The 27,089-nt window shown below is 42.6% G+C and overlaps 1 protein-coding gene across 2 annotated transcripts in view; it reads left to right on the top strand.

Moving 5' to 3' along the window:
- The first annotated feature begins 207 nt into the window (after positions 1-207).
- The window catches only part of NNT (nicotinamide nucleotide transhydrogenase), a 79,549-nt gene continuing 52,667 nt past the window's right edge, over positions 208-27,089 (top strand). The window contains exons 1-4 of one of the 2 annotated variants that reach the window (XM_054986797.1): positions 208-296; positions 6,494-6,697; positions 21,412-21,641; positions 25,540-25,757. In XM_054986797.1, the coding sequence (XP_054842772.1) occupies positions 6,547-6,697; positions 21,412-21,641; positions 25,540-25,757 (599 nt within the window). In that variant the 5' untranslated portion in view covers positions 208-296; positions 6,494-6,546. The remainder of the gene's footprint in view (positions 297-6,493; positions 6,698-21,411; positions 21,642-25,539; positions 25,758-27,089) is intronic. The other variant, XM_054986798.1, reaches the window with a different exon arrangement.

Raw genomic sequence — 27,089 nt, forward strand, 5'->3', positions numbered from 1 at the left:
GCCCCCCCCCCACATCACGTGCTCGGTAGCGGACCCTCTGCCGCCCCCTCCTTTGCAGCGCCAACAGAGCCTCACGTGACCACCTCGTCTGTGCTCTGCCTGCGGCGGGGTCTCTCTCTCTCTCTCTCTCTCCCTCGCTCCAATTCTGGGTTGCGACAGCATCGCGCGCGCGCGCCCCGCCCCTTTGGCTGGGCCCTGGCGCTCGAGCCGCTTCCCGTCTCGCGCCGGCTCCGGCGAGCCGGGGAAGGTCAACGCAGCAATTGCAAGCGGGAAGAGCCGGCAGGGCGCAAAGGGCGGTAAGTGCATTGCCGCGGTTCTCTCTCTGTCTTTCTTTTACTGCAGGGTTTGGGGAGGAGGTTGATGCATTCCTTTTACTCACCGCTGTGGCTCAGGGATTAAAATTTGCATTACAGTTGCATTTCCCCCCTTTTCATTTATCTGTTGCAGCTGTGCAGTACGGGATTAGAGCATTTTATCTTTTCTATTACAGTTGCAGGAAGGATCCAAGGAAACTGGGTTGGGGAGGGGGTTGGTGGTGGAGCAGCGAAGACTGGACTCTAACGCTGAATCGCCAGCACGCGCCCTTCTTCCTCTTTTACGGGAAACACAAAAGTTAAAGCCAAGCCGCGATCCCGGTTTTTTCTTTGCCACGCATAAGCCGCAGGGAATCCTTTGGCAACCCAGGAGTGAAAACACAGATGACTATTTTGGGCCCACTGAAATGACGGGTGGAGTGGGGAGAAGAGGGAGGCGAAACAGCTGTTTCCTCCCCTGCCTTTATTGTTCCGAGGGCAGCAGATGGCACTGGGATCGGTTACTTGCAAAGGAGGTGTCTCTTGCAGCCCGACCTGATGCAGAGTTACACCGGTTTAAACCCACGGTGGCTTTAGACGGAGTAACTCTGCCTAGGATTGCACTGGGAGTGCAGGAAAACGTGCTTGGTGACGTCTAGACCCGGGCAGCATCTTTGCTCCAGAGATCTTCCCCCTCCGATCTAGTGGAGTCGGCGGGATTCGCTATCATAGGCGAATCAAGGGTTTCTTTGCCCTTGTGTCTGGATAACTGCTGCTACAGCGTGATGGAAGTAGGACTTGGCCTTAGTAGGAAGTGATGTGAAAAATGACGTGCCTGTTAGACCAGAATGTAGTGTCAGGTGGGTAGCCCTGTTGGTCTGCAGTAGAAGAGCAAAATCCGGGTCCAGTGGCACCATAAAGACCAACTAGATTTCCAGGGTATGAGCTTTCCAGAGTCAAAGCCCACTTCTTCACAGGCGTTTGAAAATGGAAATAAACCCTACATACTTCCACTTCTAAATGTATCTGACAAAGGGAGCTTTGGTTCTGGGAAGCTCGCACCCTGAAAATCTAGTTGGTTTGTAAGGTGCCACTGGACCCACTTCTTGCAGAGCAGAATGTATTTCACCGGCACCTGGCAGTTAAGCGAGCAATGCTTTTGATGCCCTACATAAACTGGGAAGGGTCAACTGTGTGCCAGACCCAGCAAGAGATGGCGTCTGCTGCTCCTCTGACAGTTGCCAAAGTCAACAGTGCTGTCCGTCTGTCTACGTGGAGGTCAAATGTGCATGGGGGACAAAGTAAATGACCTTGTTTTAGACTCTTGTCCTTCATGGTTCCAGGGGGCCTTTCAGCTTGGAAGGACAGGGAGAGGGCAAAGGGGAAACACTTGGGGAGGGGGGGGAAGCCTTTGAGGTTAATGATCTAAGCAATTAGGGTTGCTTTAAAAGCTATGTGAGTCTATTTGGTGGAGCCACACTGTTATCTTAAAAGATATGAAGGTGTGTAATAGCTGCAGGCAGATATACATGGCACTCTTTGAAGGCAAGAACTCCTCTAAGGCCTCAGCGAAGCTGTTCCAGAGTTAACTCATCTTCCCTTTTGACACGGGTAGTGTTAGCTTTAGCCACCGTTACTGCCTAGGTGTGGCTTCATACTCTCCTTGAACTCTCCTTGGAAGGTTGTTACTGTAAAACTTCTCTTACTGGTGGAATGTTGGAATAGATTGAAGCGATACAGTTTGTGGCGGTTTGGTGTAGTTTTCTTGGCACAATTCAAGGTGCTGTGTTTTTCACCTGTAAATCATTCTTTACATTCTGAACTTGATGTAATTGAGGGGCTGTTTGTAGTGGTGTCTGCAGAGCTAAAAGCAGGGAAAAATGAAATTTAATCTGCATGTCTGAGATAGGCCAGGAAGTGCCAGTTGATCTACAGTTCCCTGATGTATCCTCACCAGATATCACCAATGTTTTGGTGTGGCTTGTCTCCTTCCTTATCTCCCATTTCAATCTTTAGATTAGTCCTCTTGAATATATCAGCAACCTGCCAGGTTTGAGCAGCAGCCTGTAGAAAAGTATACTGCCAGCAATTTTTCTGCAACTGGAGAAAGTCTCCGAAGGAATGGAGATCTAGAAGTCTTTAAATTTTTGTGGAAATTGTTACAGGACTTTATTTTGAACAAGATTCAAGCATGATGGGTGAAAGGTGTGGTTTTAGAGCTTTACATTCACTATAATAGTAAAAAGCATTTTATGGATGTGTTTGTGTATGGGAATCCAGGCTTTTGGGACTGCATGGGGAGGGGCTGTGGCTTAGTGGTAGAGCATCTGCTCAGAATGAAGAAGGTCTTGGGTTCAATCCCCACCATCTCCTGTTTAAAGGATGAGATAATGGGTGATGTGTCTCATCTGACAGGCAGCTGTTGCTGGTCTGAGTAGACAATATAGATATTAATGGACAAATGGCCTGATAAGGCAGCTGCATGTATCCAGGAGTTCATGTGTCCAGTTTTGCCACTTCCATTAAAAAAAAAAGAATCCTAGGAAGACAGAAATTATATGGTAGAAATGCATTAACACTTCTGATAAAGAGCTTTGTTTTCAAGCGTGAGTAGGGGACAAAAAGTATCACTTAAGGTGTGATATAGTCAAGGGCAAAAAGAAAGTCACAGGTGAGGTTAGAAATAAAACACGGGAGTTTTGACCTCCAGCTTCAAGCTTCAGCAGTTAACATATGCAGTTGCTTACAGACAGATTCTTTAATAGTCGATTGGGTGGTGGCAGCAGGCTGCGTTAATTAAATGTCTGAGTCTGTAGAAAGGAATTGTGGAAGCTGTTTCAATGAATGAACTTGACTCTAGTTGGAGGCTGATAAGGAGCTGCCTCCAATCATAGGTCTGGTGCAAATTATGCATTGCGTTGCTTTTAGCAAGCAGCCAATCAGAACTTCCTAATGAATGGGGATTCCAGTTTCTTGGATTTCTTGCAGACGAGGTAATGCCTGGGAGCACAGGGAGGGGGCCAATAATGTGATTTATTCCTTCTAGGGAATACTTTCGTCTTACAGTAATCTTGGGGTGTGTGTGTGTGTGCAAATGATTCTGATTTTCTTTCTTTTGGAGGGAGTATTCTTAAAGTGTTCTGAATAGCTGAGTACGTGGCAAGAGTCTGCCTGTGTGTTTTTGTTTCTATATATAGAACTTGCCATTGAAACTCCACCAGCTGGAAACGTTGAACTTGTACATCAAGCTGGGGAAGAATGTTGTCTTAAAATGCTAGAGCTGCACTGCTGTTGTGCTTATAATGGTGATCAGTTTTCAGTGTAATATTTTAAATATGTTCAATGTCTTTAAGATGTTGCTTCTAGCACAATGTATTGTGCAAATTCAGAATTAATTTTTTTCCTGGTTCTCTCCCCCCACCCCAGTTGTTCAAATGAGTGTTTCAATGGGTGAAGATGAAGCAATTACAGGTTGCTCATTAGAGAGCTGCCCTGAATTCTTTGTGTGTCACAGGCTCAGTTGTTGCTGAATCGGTTCCCATAAATAAATAAAAGAATACTGATCTCTTGCTATACTGGGCACTTTATTTATCCCCCGTCTTTCTCCCTAGTGGGCGTCCAAAGGGCCTTATGTCATTCTCCTCTCCTTCATTTTATCCTCACAATAACCCTGTGAGGTTGGATATAGGCTGGGAGTGAGTGACTGGCCCAAGGGCACCTAGCAAGCTCCTATGGCAAAGTAAGCATTCAGACCTGGAGTTCCACACATCCTTGTCTAGCACGCTAACCACTACATCACACTGGTTCTATTATTGCTATCATTATCATCATCTTAGTTCTAGTGAGAACTTGCAAACTGCAGTCCCAAACATAGTTATTCAGAAGTAAGCCACTCTGAATTCCGTAGAACAGCAAATATGTTGAAGATGGGGCTGGCCAGCATTGAAGTTACATGTACTCCGCTGTCAGGTTGTTTTATCAGTCTTTTGATGTTACGACCATTACGCTAAAACAAGTTAAGGAAAAGTCATCTTTTCCTGGGTGATGTATTCATTGGATAGCATCAGTGTTACTATACAGCCTGCCATATCAACCACTTCCAGATAGGCAGCTGTGTTAGTCTGTTGTGTTAGTCGGCTGTAGTCACCAAAAAATTAGTCTTGTGACACCTTAAAGACACAGATTTATTGTGGCTTAAGTCTTTGTGAGACAGAGCTTGTTTTGTTGGATGTGTGAAGAGATGGACTTCTGGCTCAGGAAACTGATGGTATAATTAATTCATTTCTCTTTATAATGCCCTACGTGAGTCTTTTAAATTCTTTTTTAACTGAATGAGAGGTAGCATGGCATAGCTGATAGATTCTGGGAGAGCCACGTTTGAATGTCTGTCCACTCTACCAGTGAAGCTTTCTTGCTGATTTTGGCTGGTCACATTCTCTCATCCTAACCTACCTCACAGGGTTGTTGTAAGAATAAAATGAAAGAGAGAACAATGTAAAACATTGTATACAACTTGTGTTTTTTTCCTTTTTGCTTGCTTCGCTGTCCTTCATGGTTGAAGGCTGCAGGGTACTTAGTAATCTTATCTATGTTTTTATGAGAAGGACATTGTAAATGGTGTAGCTGGATTTAACCTGATTGTTGGCAACAAGGACATCTAGATCCCACTGAAAACATTGGCAAACTACCTTGGCAAAACACTGCATCAAAATATTTGAACTGTTGCCGTTGAGTATTCTTGAAAATCGGGCTTTGTGGATATGACAGTTCTGTGTAAGTTATGGTTCATAATTTTCATCTGAAGGAAAGTTCAAAGTAGCTTAAACACAGGGGCCCGCAATCTTAACCTCATAAAATTTGCTCTGAAATAAGACACGACTCCCAAGTAAATGTGTCAAGGGTTAGACTAGAAAACATTATAAACCTTATCCAGATCTAGTTATTGTGTGTTACCTAAAAATAGTTCTCTGACAATTATTAGAAAATGCTGTAATCCTAAAAATATTACTCAGTGCTTATTTAGAGAGGAAAGATTGTGAACTGTGTCAAACTGTTTTTTAAATCTGACGACAGTCTACATTCTATTACACAGTATGGAGTGTATTGATATTTATTCACAAAATGTTGAAAAATGTTTTGTTCAAGTCGTCAGAGGGCTTTTTTCTTCTTCAAACAGGTGTAGAGAGAGAGTTTGTTGTTCATTTTAATGAAAGTGTTCACCTCTGGCAAAGGAATTACTACAGCGACTAGTGATAAACGCAGTTAGTTATTTGTATCCCACTTTTCTCTCCAGTTGGGGCTCAAAGCGGCTTAGAACATTGTTCTTCCCTCCTCGATTTTCTCTCCACAACAACCCTGTGAGGTAGATCAGGCAGAGTATATGATGGGCCCGAGGTCTCCCAGTGGGCTTCCGTGGTAGAACTGGGGCTTCAAACCAGGGTCTCCCAGGATCCTAGTCTAACACTCTAACCACTATGCAACTCTGGCACAGACATTTTCTTCTCACGGATGTTGGGGGAGGGGTGAGCATTCTGAAATTAAAGTGTTGAACACAACAGTGCCCTGGCCTAGATAGCCCAGGCAAACCCGATCTTGTTGGATCTCGGAAACTAAGCAGGGTTAGTAGTTGGATGTAGTGGTGGTGGAGAGTGCCCTCAAGTCATAGCTGACTTATGGCAACCCCTTGGAGGTCTCCCAAGTAATTGGATGGGAGATCTCCAGTAAAGACCAAGATTGCAGAGACAGGCAATGGCAAAACACTATTAGTCTCTTGCCTTGAAAACCACACAAGGGATTGCCATAAGTCAGCTATGACTTAATGGCACTTTACACACACACCCCATGAGACAAAAGCTAAGAAAGATTTCAGACAGACTTCATCATGCCTCTGCAATGGCCTGTAATGTTGTTGCAGTTTCATCAAGATTTGTTCCCTTAAGTTACTGTAGCAGACCATTAAATGTGCTGACCTTCGGGTGGAACACTTCCCAAACTCTGTGACACAGTGGCTGAACAGAAGCAGTGCTTGCCAACATCTTAACTGTTTCTTAAGAGCTCTGTCATGTCCTCCTTGTGTTTCTTTAAATTGGGCCTCCCCGTTATTTTCTTTCTTTGATTCTTGTCTGTCCTTTTTTTTTTCCTAAGTCAAATTTTCTAAGTCTCTAATTTGGTAAACAGGCTTCTGGTGATTTTGTGTACAGCAGGAAACAGCAGTGCAGCTTTGTAAAGGGTGTGACCTGGACTTCGAAGCAACATGGCTGGCCTTTTGCGCACCATTGTCACCAGCTGCTCCAGTCCTCTCTTCAACAACGTGATGTGTCACAAGGTGAAGACGGTCAAGACCCCATGCGTACGGATGTTCCGCACCCACCAGATCCTCTGGTGCGAAGCCCCTGTCAAACCAGGTATGCAATCACAATAGAAATGCATCACTTCAAACTAACAGGATTGGTGTTTGCCTGTCTGAAACCGAGTTCCAACTCACTGTTGCACTGCTGGAAAGAAAGAAAGCCCAGAATGCGGCTATGCAGACAAGGACAGGCTTGGTCTAGACTCATCAGGGGAGAGCAGTAGGGCTTTTTTTCAGCTGGAACGCGGTGGAACGGAGTTCTGGAACCTCTTGAAAATGGTCACATGGCTGGTGGCCCCGCCCCCTGATCTCCAGACAGAGGGGAGTTTAGATTGCCCTCTGCGCTGCTCTAAACTCCCCTCTGTCTGGAGATCAGGGGGTGGGGCCACCAGCCATGTGGCCATTTTCTCCTAGGGCAATCCATCGAGTTCCACCACCTTTTTGCCCAGAAAAAAAGCCCTGGAGAGCAGTAAACTTGCAGTGCAGTCCTAAGCTTGTATACTCAGAAATAAATCCCATTGAGTTCAATGGGACTTACTCGGTAACTGTGCTGATGATGCCATCCTTGTTCTCTGTTCTAATGGCAGCTTCAGGTGTATCTTTCTCCTAAAAGAACGAGTGGCTGAGTGCATTGCATTTTGCATTTTGAGATAGTTGTGTTGAGAGTAAAGTCTGCCCTGGATCCTGATGCTAGAGAGTCCAGCCCTCAATGGCAGGGATCGTGTGAGGGGGTTGAACTAGTGTAGATACAGTTCTTGTAATATACAGTATTTTTTTTCTAATACATACTCATTATAATGATGGGCACCTTGGTAGTGATTTATAGAGTTATGCTTGAAGGCATGCAGACTTGATATCTAGGTGTTCAACTCCCTGGCTGCCATCCCGAGTGCTGCTCACAGCCACTCAGACCCCTAGTAGCTTTCCCTAGGGAGAGCGAACCACCGAGTTTGTATGAGACTTTTTCCTGTCTCCAGGTTCCCTTTTTTCACCGGGTGAATTTGCACACAGCTGGTCAGAAACTCAAGACGCCGGCTTACATATGTTGTTGTTTATTAACTTAGCAGAGGGTATGTGAAGTCACAGGAACCACTCAGAAGGCACAAGCAAAGGCAACAAAATAACAAACAACTGTTTCTTGCTAAAACTAGCTAACTAAACATAGAATAAGCTAACTTGCCTCTCCTCAGAAGTGGCTTGAGTGTTCATCCCACTCCAGTAGCCTACATTTCCCTCCTTTTTTACTGCCCTGAGGAGCCAACTTCCCTCACACTGTCAGCCAGTCAGGGGCCACTTTGCTCTCCATGTTGCTAGGCTATGGCAAGACTCCCTTTCCCCCAAGCACACCAAGTAGAAATAGGCCTTCAAGAATTTAGGAGCCTGAACCAGTGCACTCAGAATAGGTAAGTATATGTGTATACGTATTGAAAGGGTGTATCCGCCCTTTCAGGTAATCGTTTGTCCAAGATAAGTGACAGGACTTTCCTGGTGAGTAGGTCTCTGAACCTCTTGCTTCAGCTTTTCTGTGACTAATTGGATAGTTGAAGATGGAAAGGCAAGTAAAATACTTTGGCTAGCAAATACTTTGGTGCAGTTGAGCTGATTCAGATGGATTAGTGCTTCTGTGCCCTTCATGATCAGCTTATGGCTTCGGTTAACTCTATTAAGGTGCAGTCTTCATGGAGCGTGTTCGACGTGACTTCTCTTTTTTATTTTTTAGTGGCCTGCCCAGTTTGGGGCCTGGAAATTGTTAAGTTATCCAACCGTTGACTGGAAGTCACTCTTAATGAGTGTAGCCACCCGCCATGATTAACAGACATTTCACAGTAATGCGCATTTCACAAATACACACTAGACCAGTGGTTTCCTGACCCACCTTTAATGCTCAGGCAGCAGTGTGGGGCTGCAAGCATGTGACAGGAAGTAGAGGAGTCATAGTTATGACTCCACTGACGGGATGGGCAGGTCAAGTGCAGTAAGCGTTTTTTGACTTAGTGGAGAGTGACTGGTCTGGGACAAGAGAGAGAAGGCAAAGGAGAGCTTTTGTGGGGAGGGGTCTCTGAGTCTGCCTGTGCTTAAAAAAAGAATCTGCTGCTGATCAATCTCATCTTATCATCCTACTGCATAGTGCCCTTGTTGCGCATGCACAGTAGCAGAAAGTATTTTTAAAAAGCGGGGACAAAAATTGGGAATCTTCCTCCCTCCAGAAGGTTCCAACTCATTGAAAAATTATGCCACTCCAAAAGATCACCTGTACAATTCATCTGTCTTAATTAACTCTCCTGTCTGACTTTCTTTGAAGCTTCCATTGCAACAAGCACTACTCCAGACATGCACACCTGTTTATTGAACAGGAAGCTATAACTAATATCCAATGTATACCTGTATAAAGGGGAATACAACTATTCATTACCACCCTTTATGCGTCCCTGCTACTCTTTGACTTTTCCCCTGCTTCTGTCTTGATTAGTCTATTAGATACTAAGCCCTCTGGAACTGGTATCTCTTCTTGGGTTTGTACAGCTCTTAACATGCAGTTAGTGGTTCAGTGTGTTATAGCGTTATCTGGTCAAAACGATATGTACGTATTCAAGATACATCGGAGAATGTTCTCCAGATGGGCGTGCTTGTGTATGCATATAATTACCGTGCTCATATTGATATTTTTTCTGAATGCTTCCAAAGGGATAGCCGTAATAGTCAGTTGCAGTAAAAATGAAAAAGCCATCTTGTGATGCCTTCAGGACTTAACATTTATCGAAGTATAAGCTTTTGTGAAGTAGAAACAGCTTCATGAGATTAATAAAATGAAACCTCATTCAGCAGAAATATATTCACAGCAGGGGGGAAAATTTGTGAAGGGCGAATGCGGCAGCTGTAAAATGCAAGAGGTATGGCTTTTGACAGTTCTGTGCAAAAGTATCCAAGATAAACTTGCCATGTTTACTTTTGAGTGTAGCATTCCTTCTGCTGAATATATAATTATGCTTCTTGAGGGTTCATTTCATGCATCTGGCAAGTTGGGCTGTACTCTACAAAAGCTCATGCATCAATATATCTGTTAGTCTTTAAGGTGCCATAGGACCTTCCTGTATATTTCCCCTTCTAACCAGAGAACTCTTCAATTGTAGTAAGTATTGGGAACTTTGCAGTGGTACTGTCAAGTGCAGCGTTTAGCCATTGGCTATTAAAACTTCCTGCTTGTTTATATTCCACAATGTATAGCCTAAATGCCTCAGTGATTATAACTGTTCCAGCCCAGAGCATTTTTCACTTATGCATTTTGTAGATATGTTATTGTAGGAGCTCCACAGAAAATGCAGTTTTCTCCTGCATGAATTTGCCAGATCTCAACTAGAATGCAAAGTGTTCCAAAAACTGGCAAAGCCCTTTTGCTGATTCAGCTACACCAATTCACTGTTTGCTTTCTCTTTGACAATACAAGATTGCCACTCAATAAAAACATGAAGGGCAAGAGAAGGGCAAACATTTCCACTGCTTTGTTCAGTTTGCTTTGGCTTTGGGAGTTTAAAGTAACATAATCAAAAAGAGTCCAGTAGCACCGTTAAGACTAACCAATTTTATTGTAGCATAAGTTTTCGAGAATCAAGTTCTCTTCGTCAGATGCATGATGATGAATCGATTTCCTCTGAAGTTGTGCTCTGCATACTTGCTATCTGAGAGCTAATTATTATTGTGGTTTTATATATGAAGCATTCAAAAATTCTGGGTTTAAAACTGGCTTGTTCTAGTCAGTGACTTGAATATTTTTTTCTGATGGCAATATTTTATTTATTTATTTAATTGGATTCATACTCCGCTTGCCCCTCTGGTGGGCTCAGAGCAGATTACAACCAGAGGATATAAAATCAAACAGCGTTGCGTGAAACATAAAAACATCAGTATAAAATTAACTTAAACAGCAGCTTCACATATTGCACAACCCTTCAGTATCAATAAATCTCATCTCATGCCACATCTCGTCTCACACTGTCCGCTCCATATTTGTCATGGTCATATGCTGTTTTCCATTCTTCCTTGCTTGCTGCGTCAAAGTCTTGCTCAGTGATGAACTCAACTCATCACATTCTCTTTGTTTCACAGTGGGGAGCAAGAAGCATATTGTAAAACATTTTGGTTGCCGAAGTTGACTTCTTTTGACTTGTCTGGCAGAAATATTGACTAGGAATTAACAAGACTGGGCAGTATCCTACTGCCCATGGGCAGAAGACACACGGAGTCTCCTGATGATCCTCTCCTTTCCTGCAGTTCTTTCCAACCCCCAAGAATGGCCGTTCCCAGGGCTGCAGGATCCCTGTAGAGGAACAGCTGTGAGGAGCAGTGGGTTGGCGTGAGGAAGGACATGGGGATGAAATCAACCCATTTCCTGAGTGGAACGGCACTTGCTGAAGAGGAAGGAGGAGCAGATTCACTGCCGTGTCTTTCTCTCATCAGCCCTCTCCAACCCCCACAGCCATTCCTCTGTGTGGTGCTTCAACCCTGAGAATGATCTTTCCAGTGGTTAGAAGGGGCTGCAAAAACAGAGGAATAAAAGAAATTGGGGCGGCCTGTGTTCAGAGTGGCAGGGTGCTGTCCACTGTGTTTCTGATCTAGCGTGGCCGGAGGCCCATTCGTGAGAGAAGCCTGGATTCTGGGAGACCCAAGGGCAAATCCTTGCTCAGTGAAGTCAACCAGTCACATTCTCTCTGTTTCACAGTGAGTAACAAGAGGTGGACAGAGTGCACCGGGCACAATGCATGTGTCATAGAAATGATACACTTCTCATTGAAGGGTTCTTAGAAACATTGGGGATCATGATGGGTTAGAAAGCAGTGTGCCCATCGTGACCTCTTGATGGAAAGTTGTAAATTTGGGGAGAAACCTTATGAGTAAGCCTGACATCAGTCTGCCAAAATGCAATCTTGTTTCCTTGAGTACATGTCGCCTGACAGTCTTGCCTGGTGGAACTGCTTTCAGTACTTGGGATATTGGAGGCCCAAGCTTCCACATGGTTTTGCATAGTCACGATTATACTACAAGACAGCAACGGAGAACTTGGAAAACATGTAATCTGCATTCATTGCTGTGACTGAATGAAGTGGTGGAGAGGATTGTACAGATTCAGACTGCCAGTGAAGGATGATGGCTTAACAATGAAACACAACAACAATTTTACCTTGAACCCTCTTTGAACAGGGAATGCAGGATTCCCTGCCAGTAGATTAACCCAAGGTGCAAGATTTGGGTCCAGTAGCAATTTAGAGACCAGCTAGATTTCCAGGGTGTGAGCTTTAAAGAGTCAAAACTGACTCTCAAAAGCTCATACCCTGGAAATCTAGTCGGTCTCTAAGGTGCTACTAGACCCAAATCTTGCTCTTCTACTACAGACCAATGTGTCTACCTGCTTGAAACTAGCCCATGGTGTAGGCTGATGAGGCTCGATCTATTAAGTTTTCTTTTGAGAAGCAATTTTTTTGTAACAGCAGAAAAGAGAATTAAAAAAATGGCATCCTGCCTGCAGTATAAAATATTGCAGTACATTCTACCACCTCAAGTTTACATTTTTGCAACGGAATGAAGTTTTATAGCTATAATTATAGTTTGTGATATGGGAGCCCTCTGCTCTGTAAAGGGAATTCTCTTTTCCTTAGAGAGCCCTGAAGTCTAACAATCTGAGCAAAAATGAGCAGGATTTTTCTCTGTTGAATCACTGCAAGGCATGTTTATACTTGTGCAGGGCATGTTTGGAGACTTACTTCTGTATAGCTTGGCACACAGGCAAGTGACAGAGTGGTGGTGGCTCGGCATGACTAAGATTAGCTCTGTGAAAATTCTGGGAGAAATATATTGTAAGCAAAAATCAGAGGCAGAGTGGATTGTTTTTAAATCAAGATAGCTTTTGGACCCTCAAGGAAAGCTTTGGGTTTTAAAGTCAAGTTTCCCAAAGATACTTCATATTTTCTCAGCAGTGACACATTATTTAGTTAATCTAGCCACTAAAGCATGTTCAATTTAGAACTAAATAGTGTAAATGATTTACTTAAGTGGGGTGTACTTTGTATAATAGGCCCTTTCTTGAAATTGTTGGTCTCTGTGACTGTTTTCGTCTGTTACTGTGGAAATAGAGCTGTACTGTGAACAAGTTTGGCCTCCCTTAATTCTAGAGTTATTTCTGTTTAGTTTCTCCTCTGTTCCTTGTCTCATATTGCATAATCTCCCAGACTTAACCCAATTTCTCCCCCATGCCAGCAATGCAAAGATGACTGCCCCAAATATTTGCTTACTACAGTCCTTGTATGTTTGCATAAGTATCTTCATTTGGTGACCCAGTAGAGGGCAGAGCTTTCTAAAAGGAAGAGCCAGATAGTTACTGGGCAGAGCAGTTTATTTGTGTAAGACAGGAACGTTCTTTGTTTCTTGAGTAAATTGCAAACTGCCAAGCATAAAAATAGGATTGTACAAGATAAGAAGACAGGAGGGCACAGCGGACATGCCTCCTAACAATGCCTTCTTGTCTATCTCTCAGCTATGGCCCATTGCTAGTGGTGACTTGCTGATCTGTGGCCCCCAAATGTCAAGCCCACAATAACTGTACAGAATTACAGTGCATGGCCTGTTGTGTCATATTTTTCATGCCGGACTTCAGATGTGTTTTGTCCATGGTTAGAAAAGCAACCTTTCGCTCAATGTTTAGAAGGCTATTGGTTGTATTTTAACAGGCTGTAATAAAACTGAATTAAGATTTGAATTTAAGCAAACCCTTTGAAAAAGAACGGGAGGATTTTGTGATGTTTAACAACCTTAAAAAAACAACAACCCCCTTTTTGCATGTTGTTTATTTTCAATTCTCTCTGGTATGCTAGGAGGGATTTCCTTTTTCCAGAGGAACATTGGAATTGATCTAGCAAACATTCTAGCCTGCCTATGATGGAATGCTTAAGATCAAAAATGGATGCGGCTGGAAGTAGTCTCAGACTTTGAATTGCTTGAAAGGGAGTGTGGAATGGAATATTAAGAGTCATGTATTTACTGGTGTTCCCATTATAAAGTTTTTCTACACATGGGTTTGGTAAAAATAAGGATATAAAAAGAAGAATATTTTCTGGATCTGAGGAAGATTATTGGAATGACTTGCTAGCAGACATCATTCCATTTTATTCCATTCTTCCTGTTTATGGTCTTATTGCAGATGTTTACAGATGCTGTTGTGCTTATATCCTTTGATATATTTTTTTCATTTTGAGAGAGCCAACAAGGTGTAGTGGCTACATTATTGTGCTAGGATCTGAGAGACCACATTTGAATACTGTTTCTGACATGGAAGCTTGCTGGGTAACATTGGTCTAGTCTCACACTCTCAGCTTAACCTACCTCACTGGGTTGTTGTGAGAATAAATTGAAGGAGAGGAGAATGATATCATGTCAGCCACTTTAGGTCCCCGTTGAGGAGAATGATGGGGTAGACATCCTACTATGTACAAGGCTAACCATGTTCCAGACAACTCACTTCCTACCCTGGTGCGCCTCCAGAGGGCGCTGCTGCAAAAGGAAGCCCTTCACACAGTTGGGATCCGGAGCAGAGCTGGTGGCAGTGCCCACCCTCCACCTTCACCCAGCTAGGTTCAGATGCAGAGCAGTTGGCAATGCCAGCCTCCCCTTCACCCAGCTGGGATCAGGTGCACAGCAGGTGGCAATGCCCATCCCCTGCCTTCACCCAGGTGAGATAAGGCGCAGAGCAGGGGACAATGCCCTTCCCCCAGCTGGGATTAGAAGCGGAGCAGGTGGCGATGCCTCCCCAGCCATTACCCAGCTGGGATCAGCAGCGGGTGGCAATGCCTGCCTTCCCCTACACCTGTCTGGGATCAAGAGTGGAGCAGGTGGCACTGCCTGCCCCTGCTTTCACCCAGCTGGGATCAGGAGTGGAGCAGGTGGTAATGCCCGCCTCCCCTTCACTCGGATGGAATCGGGTGCAGAGCAGGAGGCAATGCCCACCCCCTTCATCCAACCGGGTTCAGGCGTGGAGCACGTGGCAATGCCTCTTCCTCCTTCACCCAGCCTGGATCAGGATCGAAGCAGGTAGCAATGCCCACTCCCCCTTCAACCCTCCAGAATCAGGTGTGGAGCAAGTGGCAATGTCTGCCCCCTCTTCAACCCGTTGGGAACAGACGCAGAGCAGGCAGCAATGCCTGCCCCCCCTTTACCCAGATGGAATAAGGTACAGGGGAGGAGACAATGCCTGCCCCCTTTCACCCAGCCAGGATCAGGAGCAGAGCAGGTGCCAATGTCTGCCCCCCCTTCACATGGCCAAGATCAGGCATGGAGCAGGTGACAATGCTTGTCCACTGCCTTTCCCCGGTTGGGATCAGGAGTGGAGCAGATGGCAATGCCCACACCCCTTCACCAGCTAGGATGAGGTACGGAGCAGGAAGCAATGCTACCCCCTCACCTGGCTGGGATCAGGCACGGAGCCGTTGGCAACACCTGCGCTCCTTTCACCCGCCCAGGATCAGGAGCATAGCAGGTGGCAATGCCCGCCCCCCTTTACCCTGCTGGAATCAGGCATGGAGCAGGTTGCAGTGCCTGCCCCCCTTCACCCAGCCAGATTCAGGCATGTAGCAGGCGGCGATGCCACCCCCCCCTTCACCCAGCCGGAATCAGGCCCGTAGCTGGAGGCAACACCTGCTCCCCTTCACCTGGCTGGGATCAGTCATAGAGGAGGCGGCGGCGGCAAGCCCTCCTGCCCACCCTCCACTTTCTAGAGCCTGTTGTATTTTTTCCCACAACGGGCTTTGTTACTAGTGAAGTAATAAAATAGATATATGAACAGTCAGATATTGAATTTCTAGTGATTTTTTTTCTTTTGTATTTTTCATTAGAATCTCATTTTGGGGGGGTATCATTTGCTTTTATTCAGTACTCCACTTTTATTTTGCCTCCCTTATTTTATTTTGGAACTTCTGTTTTGACTTGTTTGCAAGGTTGTGATATAACCTCTGATAAAAATCTTGATTGACTGATATCGTTATTTAGAAACCTAATCTATTTGGCATGGTCTTGTAAGACTTGTTTACTCTGCTGCAGGGTGGATTTGATTTAAATCAAACTGATTTAAATCACGATTTAAATCACTAGTTAGTAAGGCTTGATTTAAATCATAGTTTTCTACATAAAGACTAATTCTTGCTGGTAAAACTTTAATATGCAAGTAGATGAAGATTTTTAGAATAACAACTTTTCATATTAGTTTTACAGTTGTATAAAATATTGATTTTAATACTATTAGAAACACATTATAGTTAATTTATTGTGAGATGAATTATCCCCAGTTTAGGTTAATCATTCATATTTGGACAACTTTTCTGTTGTACTTTATTGGAAGGAGAAAAATAATCATTACCTTAATAATAACAATTTAAATAGTTTTATTTATTCAACTGAAACAATAACATTACAGCATATGTTATTTGCTTAAACAAACATCCATGTTTGTTAACTAATTTGGCTAAACAAAATATATATATTTTAAGAAACTTAGACTGTCAGCCCAGCCTACACATGAAAAACTTAAATACTGTCCTCTGTAGCTCACTCGTCATCTTCATCTTCTTCTTTGTTCATAATCTGGAAAAGAAAAACAAGCTTTCCTGCTTTATCGGGTCCCAAACTATTTCTCAATTTAGAATGAATGAGTCCAAAGGAAGAGAATATTCTTTCAACGCCTGCAGAAGAAGCTACTGCTGTTAAAAGTGAAATCATTACTTGAACAGTCTCTAAATCCAAGTGCTTAAGTGACTTCCACCAGTTCACTGGTGTGACTTTCTTTAAAATATCTTCAGCAAACATATATTTCTTGAATGGTTCCCCCTTAGCTCTGAAGTTTATTATAGTTGGCATTACAGATGGATGATTGCTGGATACCCATGTCATAGCTAACTCCTCTTCCTCAGCACTTAAGTTTTGACCCTGGTACTGGATATTGACAATATTTGCCAAAAAATGAGCTGGAGACAGTGCTTGTCCCATTCGGTTTTTTAATGCTTGTAATTTAATTCTGTCCATGTGTAGTTCTGTTTTTAAGTGTTCACTCAGTTCCTTCCAAATTTCAACAGCATCAGCAATAAAACAGCTATTTTTCTGTATTTTGTTTAAAGCTTCAGAGATGGGTTTCAGGATGCTCAGCATATGTTCAACATTTCTCTTAAGCCCAATGTTGAGGATTTTGGCCGTGACAGTGCCATCTATTTTATCTCGATTTTGTTCACAAACTGTCATCAGAATAGGCCAGTTCTTGATATACTGCTCAAAACAGTCCACCACAGAGTTCCATCTAACATCTTGTGGGAGCATTAGCTTGGTTCCACCCATCCTTTTCAGAGCTGCTGCAGCAAAATGATTGTTACGGAAGTATTTAGCAATTTCAACAACATTAAGTCTTTATTTCTGGAACACTTAAGTCTTTGGCTAAGAGGTGCAGCAAATGAGCACTGCAACCATATGTTATTAGCTTTGTATTCCCTTCCTGCTCTTCTAAATTTCTTCTCATCTTGGATACATTTGCAGCATTGTCTGTGACCAAACTGCGTACTAGACATTTGAATTTTTGTTTACATGTTATTATAGCTTTTACTGCCACTTCTTGTAAGTATTCTGCTGTGTGTGCATTTCCTGACGTATCAATTGTTTGTGCAAGGAAGACTTTCCCTTCTTCTGTTGTTATACAAGCACATACAACAGGATCATTGTGGACATAATTCCACCCATCAATACTTGGGTTAACAATTCTACCCTCCAGAGCTGTTGCACATTGCTCCATTTCTCTGTCATACACTTTATCCAGCAGTTTCCCTGCAACATCTGCTCTGCAGGGTGGACTGTATCCTGGTCTCAGTGACTGAACCATATTAATGAAATGTGGGTTCTCAGTCAGACGGAAAGAAGAGTTCGTTGCATAAACAAACTGGGCAATTTTTTCATCAATTAACTCTTTTTCTAATCTGCTAGTTTTTATCACAAACTTATCTATGGTGGTTCCAGGAGGGAAGGGTTTTTTCTTTCTTTTAGGTGATATACTGTGGGTGTCTGATGATGATGCAAATGAAGCACTATCCGGGATGGATAACTCTGAAACTGTAGAACAGGAGGATGGTGATCTTGAAGGTGGATAGTTTCCAGAATCCTTAATGTTGACAATGAATTCCCCTAAACAAAAAAGTCAATGCTGTTATTTTATTGTTTATACAATTTCTGCTTATTGTACAGCACTGCCCCAAAAGGAATATTTGCTTTTCTTCATAACTGTACCAAATGACAGTAACATGCAGTAATAATAAGAAATATAATTTTGCTCAAACATGACAGTTCAAGGCAGTCTTTAGAAACAGGATTCAATAAAAATGTTTACCAACCTGAAGATCCTGCCTGTTCAAATGTGTTTCTTTGCATTTCTTTGCATTTCTTGCATTGCATTGCCTTGCATTTCTTTGTTGCAGTGTTTGTATTTTGCACGCATGCCTGCCTTACCGATAGGTAAAGGAACTTCATTAAAGTATTCCCAAACTGGGTCTCTTTTACGGCCTGCTGCCATTATAGGTTTTTTCCTCCAAGGAAAGAAATAAACCTCAGGTCATACACACAAAAGATCCAAAGACTTGTACAGTATTGCGCTCAAAAAGTTTCACTTTCATTTTGTACTGCTTGCCCCTCCCTCCTCACACTTAGTTTCTTCTTGTGCAGATCTATTCCACTCCAAACAATCAGAAAAATATTGTTTCTATTCACTGAACTTCTTGAAACTTAGCACTGGAGGGGTTGATTCTGTCTTCATAGGTTTGTAGAACAATAGGATTAAGGTCTTTTTCTCAACTCTGTTCATGTTATAACATTTTTGCTGTGAAGAAGAGGCATGTGATCTCTGCTGAGCTGACACAAATTCAGTTTTGAGAACTGCAAAACCAAGCATCTGTGATAATATCTTGTAGGCAGAGAAACTGCCCAATAATCTTACAAAAACCTCTGGAAGAGCATGACATTGTGAATGGATTAATGGAATTTATTTACCAAAAAAATTAAACATATACAGCCTTATTCTACATAATTAAAAACTAATCTTTATTTCATGATGGAATAACCTTTGGATGGTAATATATTTTCCTCAAAAAGCATTTTATTAAAAAAAATCTGATTTAAATCAAAAAAATCCGATTTAAATAAAAAAAATCTGATTTTTTTGAATCATTGATTTTTATCCGCCCTGCTCTGCTGTAAGACTTATTTACTCTTTCAGGGAAATTGCTGTAAGGTAGTGCAACTTATCCATCTGTAAATCATAACATGCTGTGTTATTTTAAATGTGGTTTACTTGGAACTAAATTCCATAGAGTTCAGTTGGGTTTGGTGCACTTGATTGCAGCTTGGGAATTAAATTGAAATCAAAGAACCTGAATGATTTTCTTTGTGGTTTGTGAGGATGTAGCTAGAGTACTGAACCAGAACCAGGCAACCCCAGGTTTAAATCCCCACTCTATCATGCAACTTGGTGGAGGCATCGGGCAGTTCTATCAGCCCAATTTGCCTCACACAGTGGTGGTTGCTGGGGGGGGGGCACCCAAAGGTACTCCTTTTTGTTTTGTTCCATTTGGCTTTGCTGTCTAGCAACATTGAGTTCCTCCATGCTAATGGAGTTAATAAAGACTCTTGCATAGTATGTGTGTTTGGATGACAGGTGCCTTAATGCTGTAGGCATTGATTTGAAGTTAAATCAAAAGAGTTTTCGGCTAAACATTAGGAAGAACTTCCTGACAGTTAGAGCAGTCCCTCAGTGGAACAGGTTTCCTTGGGAGGAGGTGGGGTCTCCTCCTTTGGAGGTTTTTAAGCAGAGGCTAGATGGCCATCTGACAGCAATGCTGATTCTGTGAACCTAGGCAGATCATGAGGGGGAGGGCAGGAAGGGTCACAGCAGTGCTTAGTTCTTGTGGCCCTTTGTACATACCCAGGGTAATGCCAATTGCCACCTTGGGGTCAGATAGTAATTTTCCACAGGCCATTTTGGCTAGGGATCCTGGAGGTGTTTTGCCATCTTCTGGGCATGGAGCAGGGGCCACTGGGGCAGTTTGGGGGGGGGTAGTTGTGAATTTCCTGCATTGTGCAGGGGGATGGACTAGATGACTCTGGAGGTATCTTCCAACCTTATGATTCTATGATTGGGTGGAAAACTGAGCTGCTCTGAAGAGAATGCATGGTAGCAATTGAGCCCAGTAATGCTTGGGACCGTGTGCTCGCTTGCAAGGTGCATGTATTTGCATGCCATACCCTAGACTGCCTCTGCCTTTCTCTTTGAGCTTGTTCTTGCCCGCTCCAGAGTTCATTCAAGGATTCACCTGCTGGGAGAAGCATTCGGAGAATGTTGTACTTACCTTCTTGATGAAGTGAATTGTGTGTCTTGAGTCATTGTTTGATCTGTGATGTATATTTTGGCTTTGCCCCCGATAACAAAGGGTAGAGCTGATGGGGATGTTTAGTCAGTGGTGCCAAGAGGTGAGGAGGTTTGGCCACAGCCTTGAGTTCCTGTGCTCCTAACCCGACAGGGAGATGAGAGCTTATCAGAGCTGTGTGGTTTCAGAATATTCTTACAGCACTTTTCTTTGGAACCCCCTGCTAATGTTTGTTTTGTAGAAAAAAGTTGTTAAGTCCTTACCTGTGCCATCTCCTGTAAGTATCTTTGTGCATATCGGGAAAGGGGAATGCTTCCTAGCCCTTGGTATGTAGTACCACTATAAGTGAGGATTCCTGTCATGGTGTTTCAGAATAACAATGCAATTATATAAATGATTTTGGAATGAAAACCTGTGTGGTTAAGTAGCTTGATCAATTTATAGTGCAGTCATCAGCATAGTTACTCCAGTCTCAGCCCATTGATTTCAATGGGCTTAGATTGGAGTAACTCTGTTTAGGATTGCACTGTTCGTGCTCTAAGCCAGCTTGGTGTAGTAGTTAAGAGCAGCAGGACTCTAATCTGGAGAACCGGGTTTGCTTCCCCCACTCCTCTGCCTGAAGGCAGCTGGGTGACCTTGGGGGGTCAGTCACAGCTCTCCCAGAGCTCTCTCAGTCCCACCCACCTCACAGGGTGATCTTGAGGATGATGATAACATGCTTTGTAAATTGCGCTGAGTGGTGTTAAGTTGTCATGAAGGGTGGTATATAAATTGAATGTTGTTGTTGTTATTAAGTTGGATTCAAATCCTAATTCAGATCAGGATTCAAGTCCCAGTTCAGTTCAACCTAGCCATACTTGCTGACTGACTTCAAGCACATTGTTCTCTTTGTTGGTGTTTTTCATCTGCAAAATGAAAGCAATTATCACAAGATTTGTGAAAATGAAGAAGTAAGGTTATAAAGCATCAGAAGTTGTATATAAACTGTTTTTCTGTGACAAAGTTCATAAACTACTATGCTTGCCAGTACATTCATGGTTATACTAATTTATGCAGACTTGCAGCTTAGTCCAGTGTATGGTTGCTCAGCAGCGGGGCTCACACTCAAGTAAAGGTGGGTGAATTGGACACTTTATTTTTTACATTGATTGTATTAAAAAAATGATAGCTGAGAAGTGAGCAATTAATGAGTTAACACACACACAATAAAATCATCTCTGTAGCTGTTTTTAGCATGTCCAGAAAGACTCCATTCCATAGAAGGTCATAACTTTCAGTAGAATATTTTTTTAAAAAACCTGTGACAAAATAATTGCTACCTCTTTCTCTATGTTTACAGGTATCCCATACAAGCAGCTGACAGTGGGAGTTCCCAAGGAGATCTTTCAGAATGAAAAGAGAGTTGCCGTGACGCCTGCAGGCGTTCAAGCGCTGGTTAAGCAAGGCTTTAATGTTGTGGTGGAAGCAAGTGCAGGCGAAGCGTCCAAATTCTCTGATGACCATTACAGAGAAGCAGGAGCTCAGATCCAAGGAACCAAGCAAGTGTTGGCTTCTGATTTAGTTGTCAAAGTAATTACTATTCATTTTTTCCCACCAGTATTACCCAGTTGTGTGAGCGTAGCCTTCCAAAAGAAATATTTTACAGTCTTCTCTTTTTCTCACTTAATAAAGGTAGCTTTCTTTTCTGTACAAATTTGGGACATTTTGTAAATTGATTAGTGTTTCTTTTGGCATTCATTTATGATCCTAGGGCAAAGAAATCAGGAAGCTGCTATCTGCAATATAATCTCAGTTTTTAAAGTAGCACCAGGTAAAGCTTAATTCTTCAAAAGGAAATTGGCGTTTTCTAGAAGGAAACCAGGTTCTTAGTGTAAACAGTACAAAGAAGACTTTATTTTCTGCAAGGAGGATTAAATCATAGTTATATTAAAAATAGCTCATTTTGTAACTCGGGATATAGAGAGATTTTAAGTAGCTGTAAGGGTCCAAAACAAGATCCAAGAAAACAAAGCCATAAAACAGATTTTATTAGCACCAACTTAAAATTATGCTCAACAATGTGCAAGTTGTTGCCTTCTCTAGAACTCGGCATTGGGCTGGACATGTTTAAAAAGAATTGGTGGTGGAGAAAAGCAGATGTCTCAAGCTCTGATCTTAAAACTACAAGTTACAAAAGGCACAGGTTGGACACTTGTCAGCTTCCCTCAAGTTTTGATGGGAAATGTAGGCATCCTGGTCTCGCAGCTTAGCTCTCCGACTGCTGTCCAATGGACTTTTCAACTGTCACTTGTCCAACATTCCGCCAAGCTGCCTACATTTCCCATCACAACTTGAGGGAAGCTGACAAGTGTCCAACCTGTGCCTTTTGTCACTTGTAGTTCCGCTCTTAATCTGCATCCTTTGCAGAATGCCAGGTGGATTCTTTGTGAACCAGTAGTGTGCCCTACTTACCGCTGTAGCATATGACTGCTAGGTTGGCATAAGGTATCCTCTTTAGTCCGTACATCGCGACTGCTCTATATTCATTCCAGGAGCTGCAATGTATAGGATAATTTCTGATGTGGCTTACCAGCATCGTATGGAGGGTCTCTCGGCATCTGGCTCCTAATTGTGTAGCCATTCCTGCTTCTGTGACAGTTGCAACCCATATAGACATATCCTTAGCCTCTACACTTTCCCCTAAAGGCGGTTGTTTCTTTCAAATATTGTTCTCTTTTGATCTGTGGTTAGATTTTCTAATACATTCATGTGTACTGACTATGAACATGAGCCACTGAATCTCTTGTGACAAGGTTCAGGTTTCGCTACGTTTTATTAACCAAAATAATCTTGAACAGTCTAATGTTATTTAAACATGTGCAATGTCATAAATACCTCAGAGAAACAGCAGGGTTTCTTTGGGAGTGTTATGACACACTTATTGTGTAGGCAAGTGCTCAGACAGAAAGTAAACTTCAACTGCTGTAGTGCAAATGCATTAATCTCGAAGGGTATTACCCACTGAGTAAAGTCCAGTCATGCATGAGTGTATGATAAACTTGGTGATCAGCGGAGTCTTATTTGGGGCTGTGAAATGGTTGAGAGCAGGGCTTTTTTTCAGCTGGGATGCGGTGGAACGGAGTTCTGGCACCTCTTGAAAATGGGGGCGGGGCCACCGGCCATGTGACCATTTTCGCCGAGGGCTATTTAAACTTTAAAAAAACTACCCCCCCTTGTTCCAGCTGACCCAAAGTAATGACGTTGTGTGATCCTGAGTTCCACCACTTCTTTTCCTAGAAAAAAAACCCCTGGTTGAGAGCATGAGCTAAGAAGACCCAGTACAAATATTTTTTTCATCCATGAGTTTGCTAGCAGCTTCAAGTAGAGTACTGTCTGCTCGCTCCTCTGTATTCATAATATGAGCATAATCGTTTACATGGTTAACATAAGGACTAGAGACAGGATATATATCAAGAACCATAGTGGCTAGTAGTCTGATCTGTGACTCAGTTCAAATCTGGCCTCTGCCTTGTACTTGGTCTTCCTTTCAGCCTCATGCAGGAGCTTTGCACCAATGTTTCTCTAGGAGTTTGAGCTGCATGAATATTATTCCATATTGTGACTGCTTTGAAAAAAACAATGAAACGGGACAAATGCATTGGACGATCCGTTAGCTAGTCACAGCTGGTTGTTTTTTGGGCTCTACAAAGAAAGAAGGAAAACTGACAAAAAATATACAACAGCGGCTAGGGGCCTGAAACTGGACTTTGTTATGATCCGCGGAATATTCTGAGGGAAATATAAATCCTTAGTTACATATATTTCCTAGCATGCTATTTTGGATTTGGGGACTGCAACAGTGTATGGACTAGTGCAATATTAAATTATTTATTGATATATTTAGGAATTGTATTTATGAAAGGTATTGATTGTATGTCAAGCACTTGCACTTTATTGTTTCAGAGGGATTCATTGTAAAGTGAGTTGCATACTGATTTGGAGGTTGACTTAGAGTGTGTTTTCACAAATGTGTCTTTTATGTGTACCCACAAAATAGACATACTTTTATAGTAATTATTTTGTTGAAGGTTCAGTGGCATTGATTTAGACATTTTTGTAAGCTTTCATGATTGTTGTTTTTCCTTTGATAAGCTCTTAATCGTGATACTCTGTTTGCATATAACCTAAAGCTCAAGGCAGTTTACAGTAAGACTGAAAAGAGTCCAGTAGCACCTTTAAGACTAACCAACTTTATTGTAGCATAAGCTTTCGAGAATCACAGTTCTCTTCGTCAGATGCGTGGTGAGAACTGTGATTCTCGAAAGCTTATGCTACAATAAAGTTGGTTAGTCTTAAAGGTGCTACTGGACTCTTTTTGATTTTGCTACTACAGACTAACACGGCTAACTCCTCTGGATACAGTAAAACTGTTTTTTTCCAATCTAGCCTTTTAAACTAATACAGCCCTTAACTGAAACCTCTTAAAAAGGCTCTTTCATCTGGAGGCTGAGAGAGTATGGGGCCTTCCCGCGTTCCCTAGGGAGACCTTTCTGGTGGATTGCAGCACTGATGTGCAGGCTGTTGTAACGGCAAGCTTATCTGTGTCTCATTAAACTTTCCCACTGTTTAGTGTAAAGATTTTTTTTTGAAACTCTGAGCAGCGCTCAGTCCTTGAATGGAGACCTTTAAGAGAGTCTGCTTCTCAGTACAAAATGATTTATAAGGTTCTTCTTGCAGTACTTTCCCCACCAAGACACAAAGACTCCTCTTTAGAGTTTAATATTTATCCTTTTATTAAAATAAACTCTAGTCCTTTCAATAAAGCAAGATATCAAAATAGAAATGGTTATTAGATAAAACCATCCCGCTCAGGTGCAATAGAACTAGGATCATAAAAATCAGAAACAGTGCAAAAAAAAAGTGTCAGACATACATCAGCAGTGTTGAAAAAATAGAATTACAAAGGTAAAAAACAATGCAGTAAGAACAAGATAATACATACAATAAACAGTGGAATAGACTGCAATCCTGTTCCCTTTGTAAAAGTGCCCCTCTGTTCCCTTAAAGTATAATAGCTTTTTTCCCTTTATAGAAATTCTCTCCTGAACAATTCTGTCTGGCACATTTTGTGGAATGAAAGAACTGTGGAGGCCTTCCCATCTGTGAAATACTTTGAACACATTAAAGTACTACATTAATACTAATTTTTCGGGAGGAAGTGTCGTCTAAATGCTAGGCAATGTTTATTACTTATTGTAATAAGAAAACTTCTAGTATTCAAAGTGATTCACATCCATTTTCTTTTAATCCTTACAACAGACCTGTAAACTAGGCCAGTATAATTAATCTTATTAGTGCTGAGGCCAATGGAATGACTTGTCTAAGGCCACCCTTTACATTCGTGGTGGAATGGCAATTAGAACCAGGAACCTCTTGTGGCAGAACTTATTCATTGCTTTGGATGTCTTTTTTTATGCTTTGCTTTCAGGTGAGGGCTCCGATGTTTAATCCTACACTTGGTATACACGAAGTAGACCTATTTAAGCCATCTGGTACCCTGATCAGTTTTATCTACCCCGCTCAAAACCTGGACCTTCTGGACAAGCTAGCAGAAAGAAAGACGACCGTCTTGGCTATGGATCAGGTTCCGCGTGTGACCATCGCTCAAGGATACGATGCTCTCAGCTCCATGGCTAACATTGCTGGGTATGAAACCAAAAGTGACTTTTTAAAAAATCAAGTCTTTTACTATCTCTGCATAATGCTGGTGAGCAGCCTGGCACAGGGCAGAATTTGTATTCCAAATAAGTGTGTATTTTTTGTTTCTTTGAGCCTGAAAGGTTGTGAGCTTGGCTCTGCTCTGGTGTGATATGTATTTAGTACATTTTCACCCTGCCATTCCTCTAAGCAGCTCATGGTAGCTTGTATCAAGCTTTCTTTCCTCCATTTTATGCTCATAACAACTCTGTGAGGTAGGTTAGGCTGGGCAGGAGTGACTGGCCCATGATCAGTCAGTGAGCTTCGTGGCAGAATCTGGATTTTAAACAGTGCACCAAACTGTGAGCAAGGCAGGTTGTAAGAGACAAGATGCCTAATCAGGGAACTTTGTAAGAAGCCATGTCTTGTTGGAGTTCAATGATGGTCTTGGGCAGGGCTGTTTTTCTGTGAAAAGAGGTGGTGGGTTGCCCTCGGAGAAAATGGTCACATGGCTGGTGGCCCCGCCCCCTGATCTCCAGACAGAGGGGAGTTTAGATTGCCTTCCGCGCTGCCAAGCGGCGCAGAGGGCAATCTAAACTCCCCTCTGTCTGGAGATCAGGGGGCGGGGCCACCAGCCATGTGACCATTTTCAAGAGGTTCCGGAACTCTGTTCCACCATGTTCCAGCTGAAAAAAAGCCCTGGTCTTGGGTATCTGAAGCCCAGTTGGCCCTTGAGAACTTGAGAGCTCAAAAATATCAGATTGACTTGCAGTTTCAGTGAAAATTCAGAAAACCAGAGAGGCTGTTACGAGGCTGAAATGGCATTTTCCATATCATTAGGAGCTTATGAGCTCCTTCCAGTTTATCCCAAACCATTCGTACTTGAAGCTTAAATGGGTGTCTTGTGGCACCATAAAGATTAATATATTTTTATTCCACCATAAATTTTTTGTGAGCAATCCCACTGAAATTTTAATATTTGACGACTGAAATAGGCTGTCCATTGGGAGCTTATTTATTTATTTGAAACCTTTTAAAACTGTCTTTCCTTTTGGCTCAAGGCATTTTTCAGGGGAGGGAGTGGGAGGTAACTTTTTTTAAAGATAGAAATATGCAGAGAGGGGAAGTTTGAATCTGTTTCTCTGTCTCTTCCTACCACTCCTACTTGCGTCATGCCCCCAGTGGCTCTTGGTAGAGAGCCGATGTGGCGTGGCAGTCCAGTGTGTTGGGATAAGGACCTGAGAGATCCAGATCTCCACTCTGCCATGAAGGCTCATGGAGCAGAGATAATTGAAGTTATTTTTTTCTTTCACAAAAGTGCTCTACTACACTGTCCCTGAA

This window comes from Eublepharis macularius, chromosome 8, assembly GCF_028583425.1.
Source record: "Eublepharis macularius isolate TG4126 chromosome 8, MPM_Emac_v1.0, whole genome shotgun sequence".
NCBI lineage: Eukaryota > Metazoa > Chordata > Lepidosauria > Squamata > Eublepharidae > Eublepharis > Eublepharis macularius.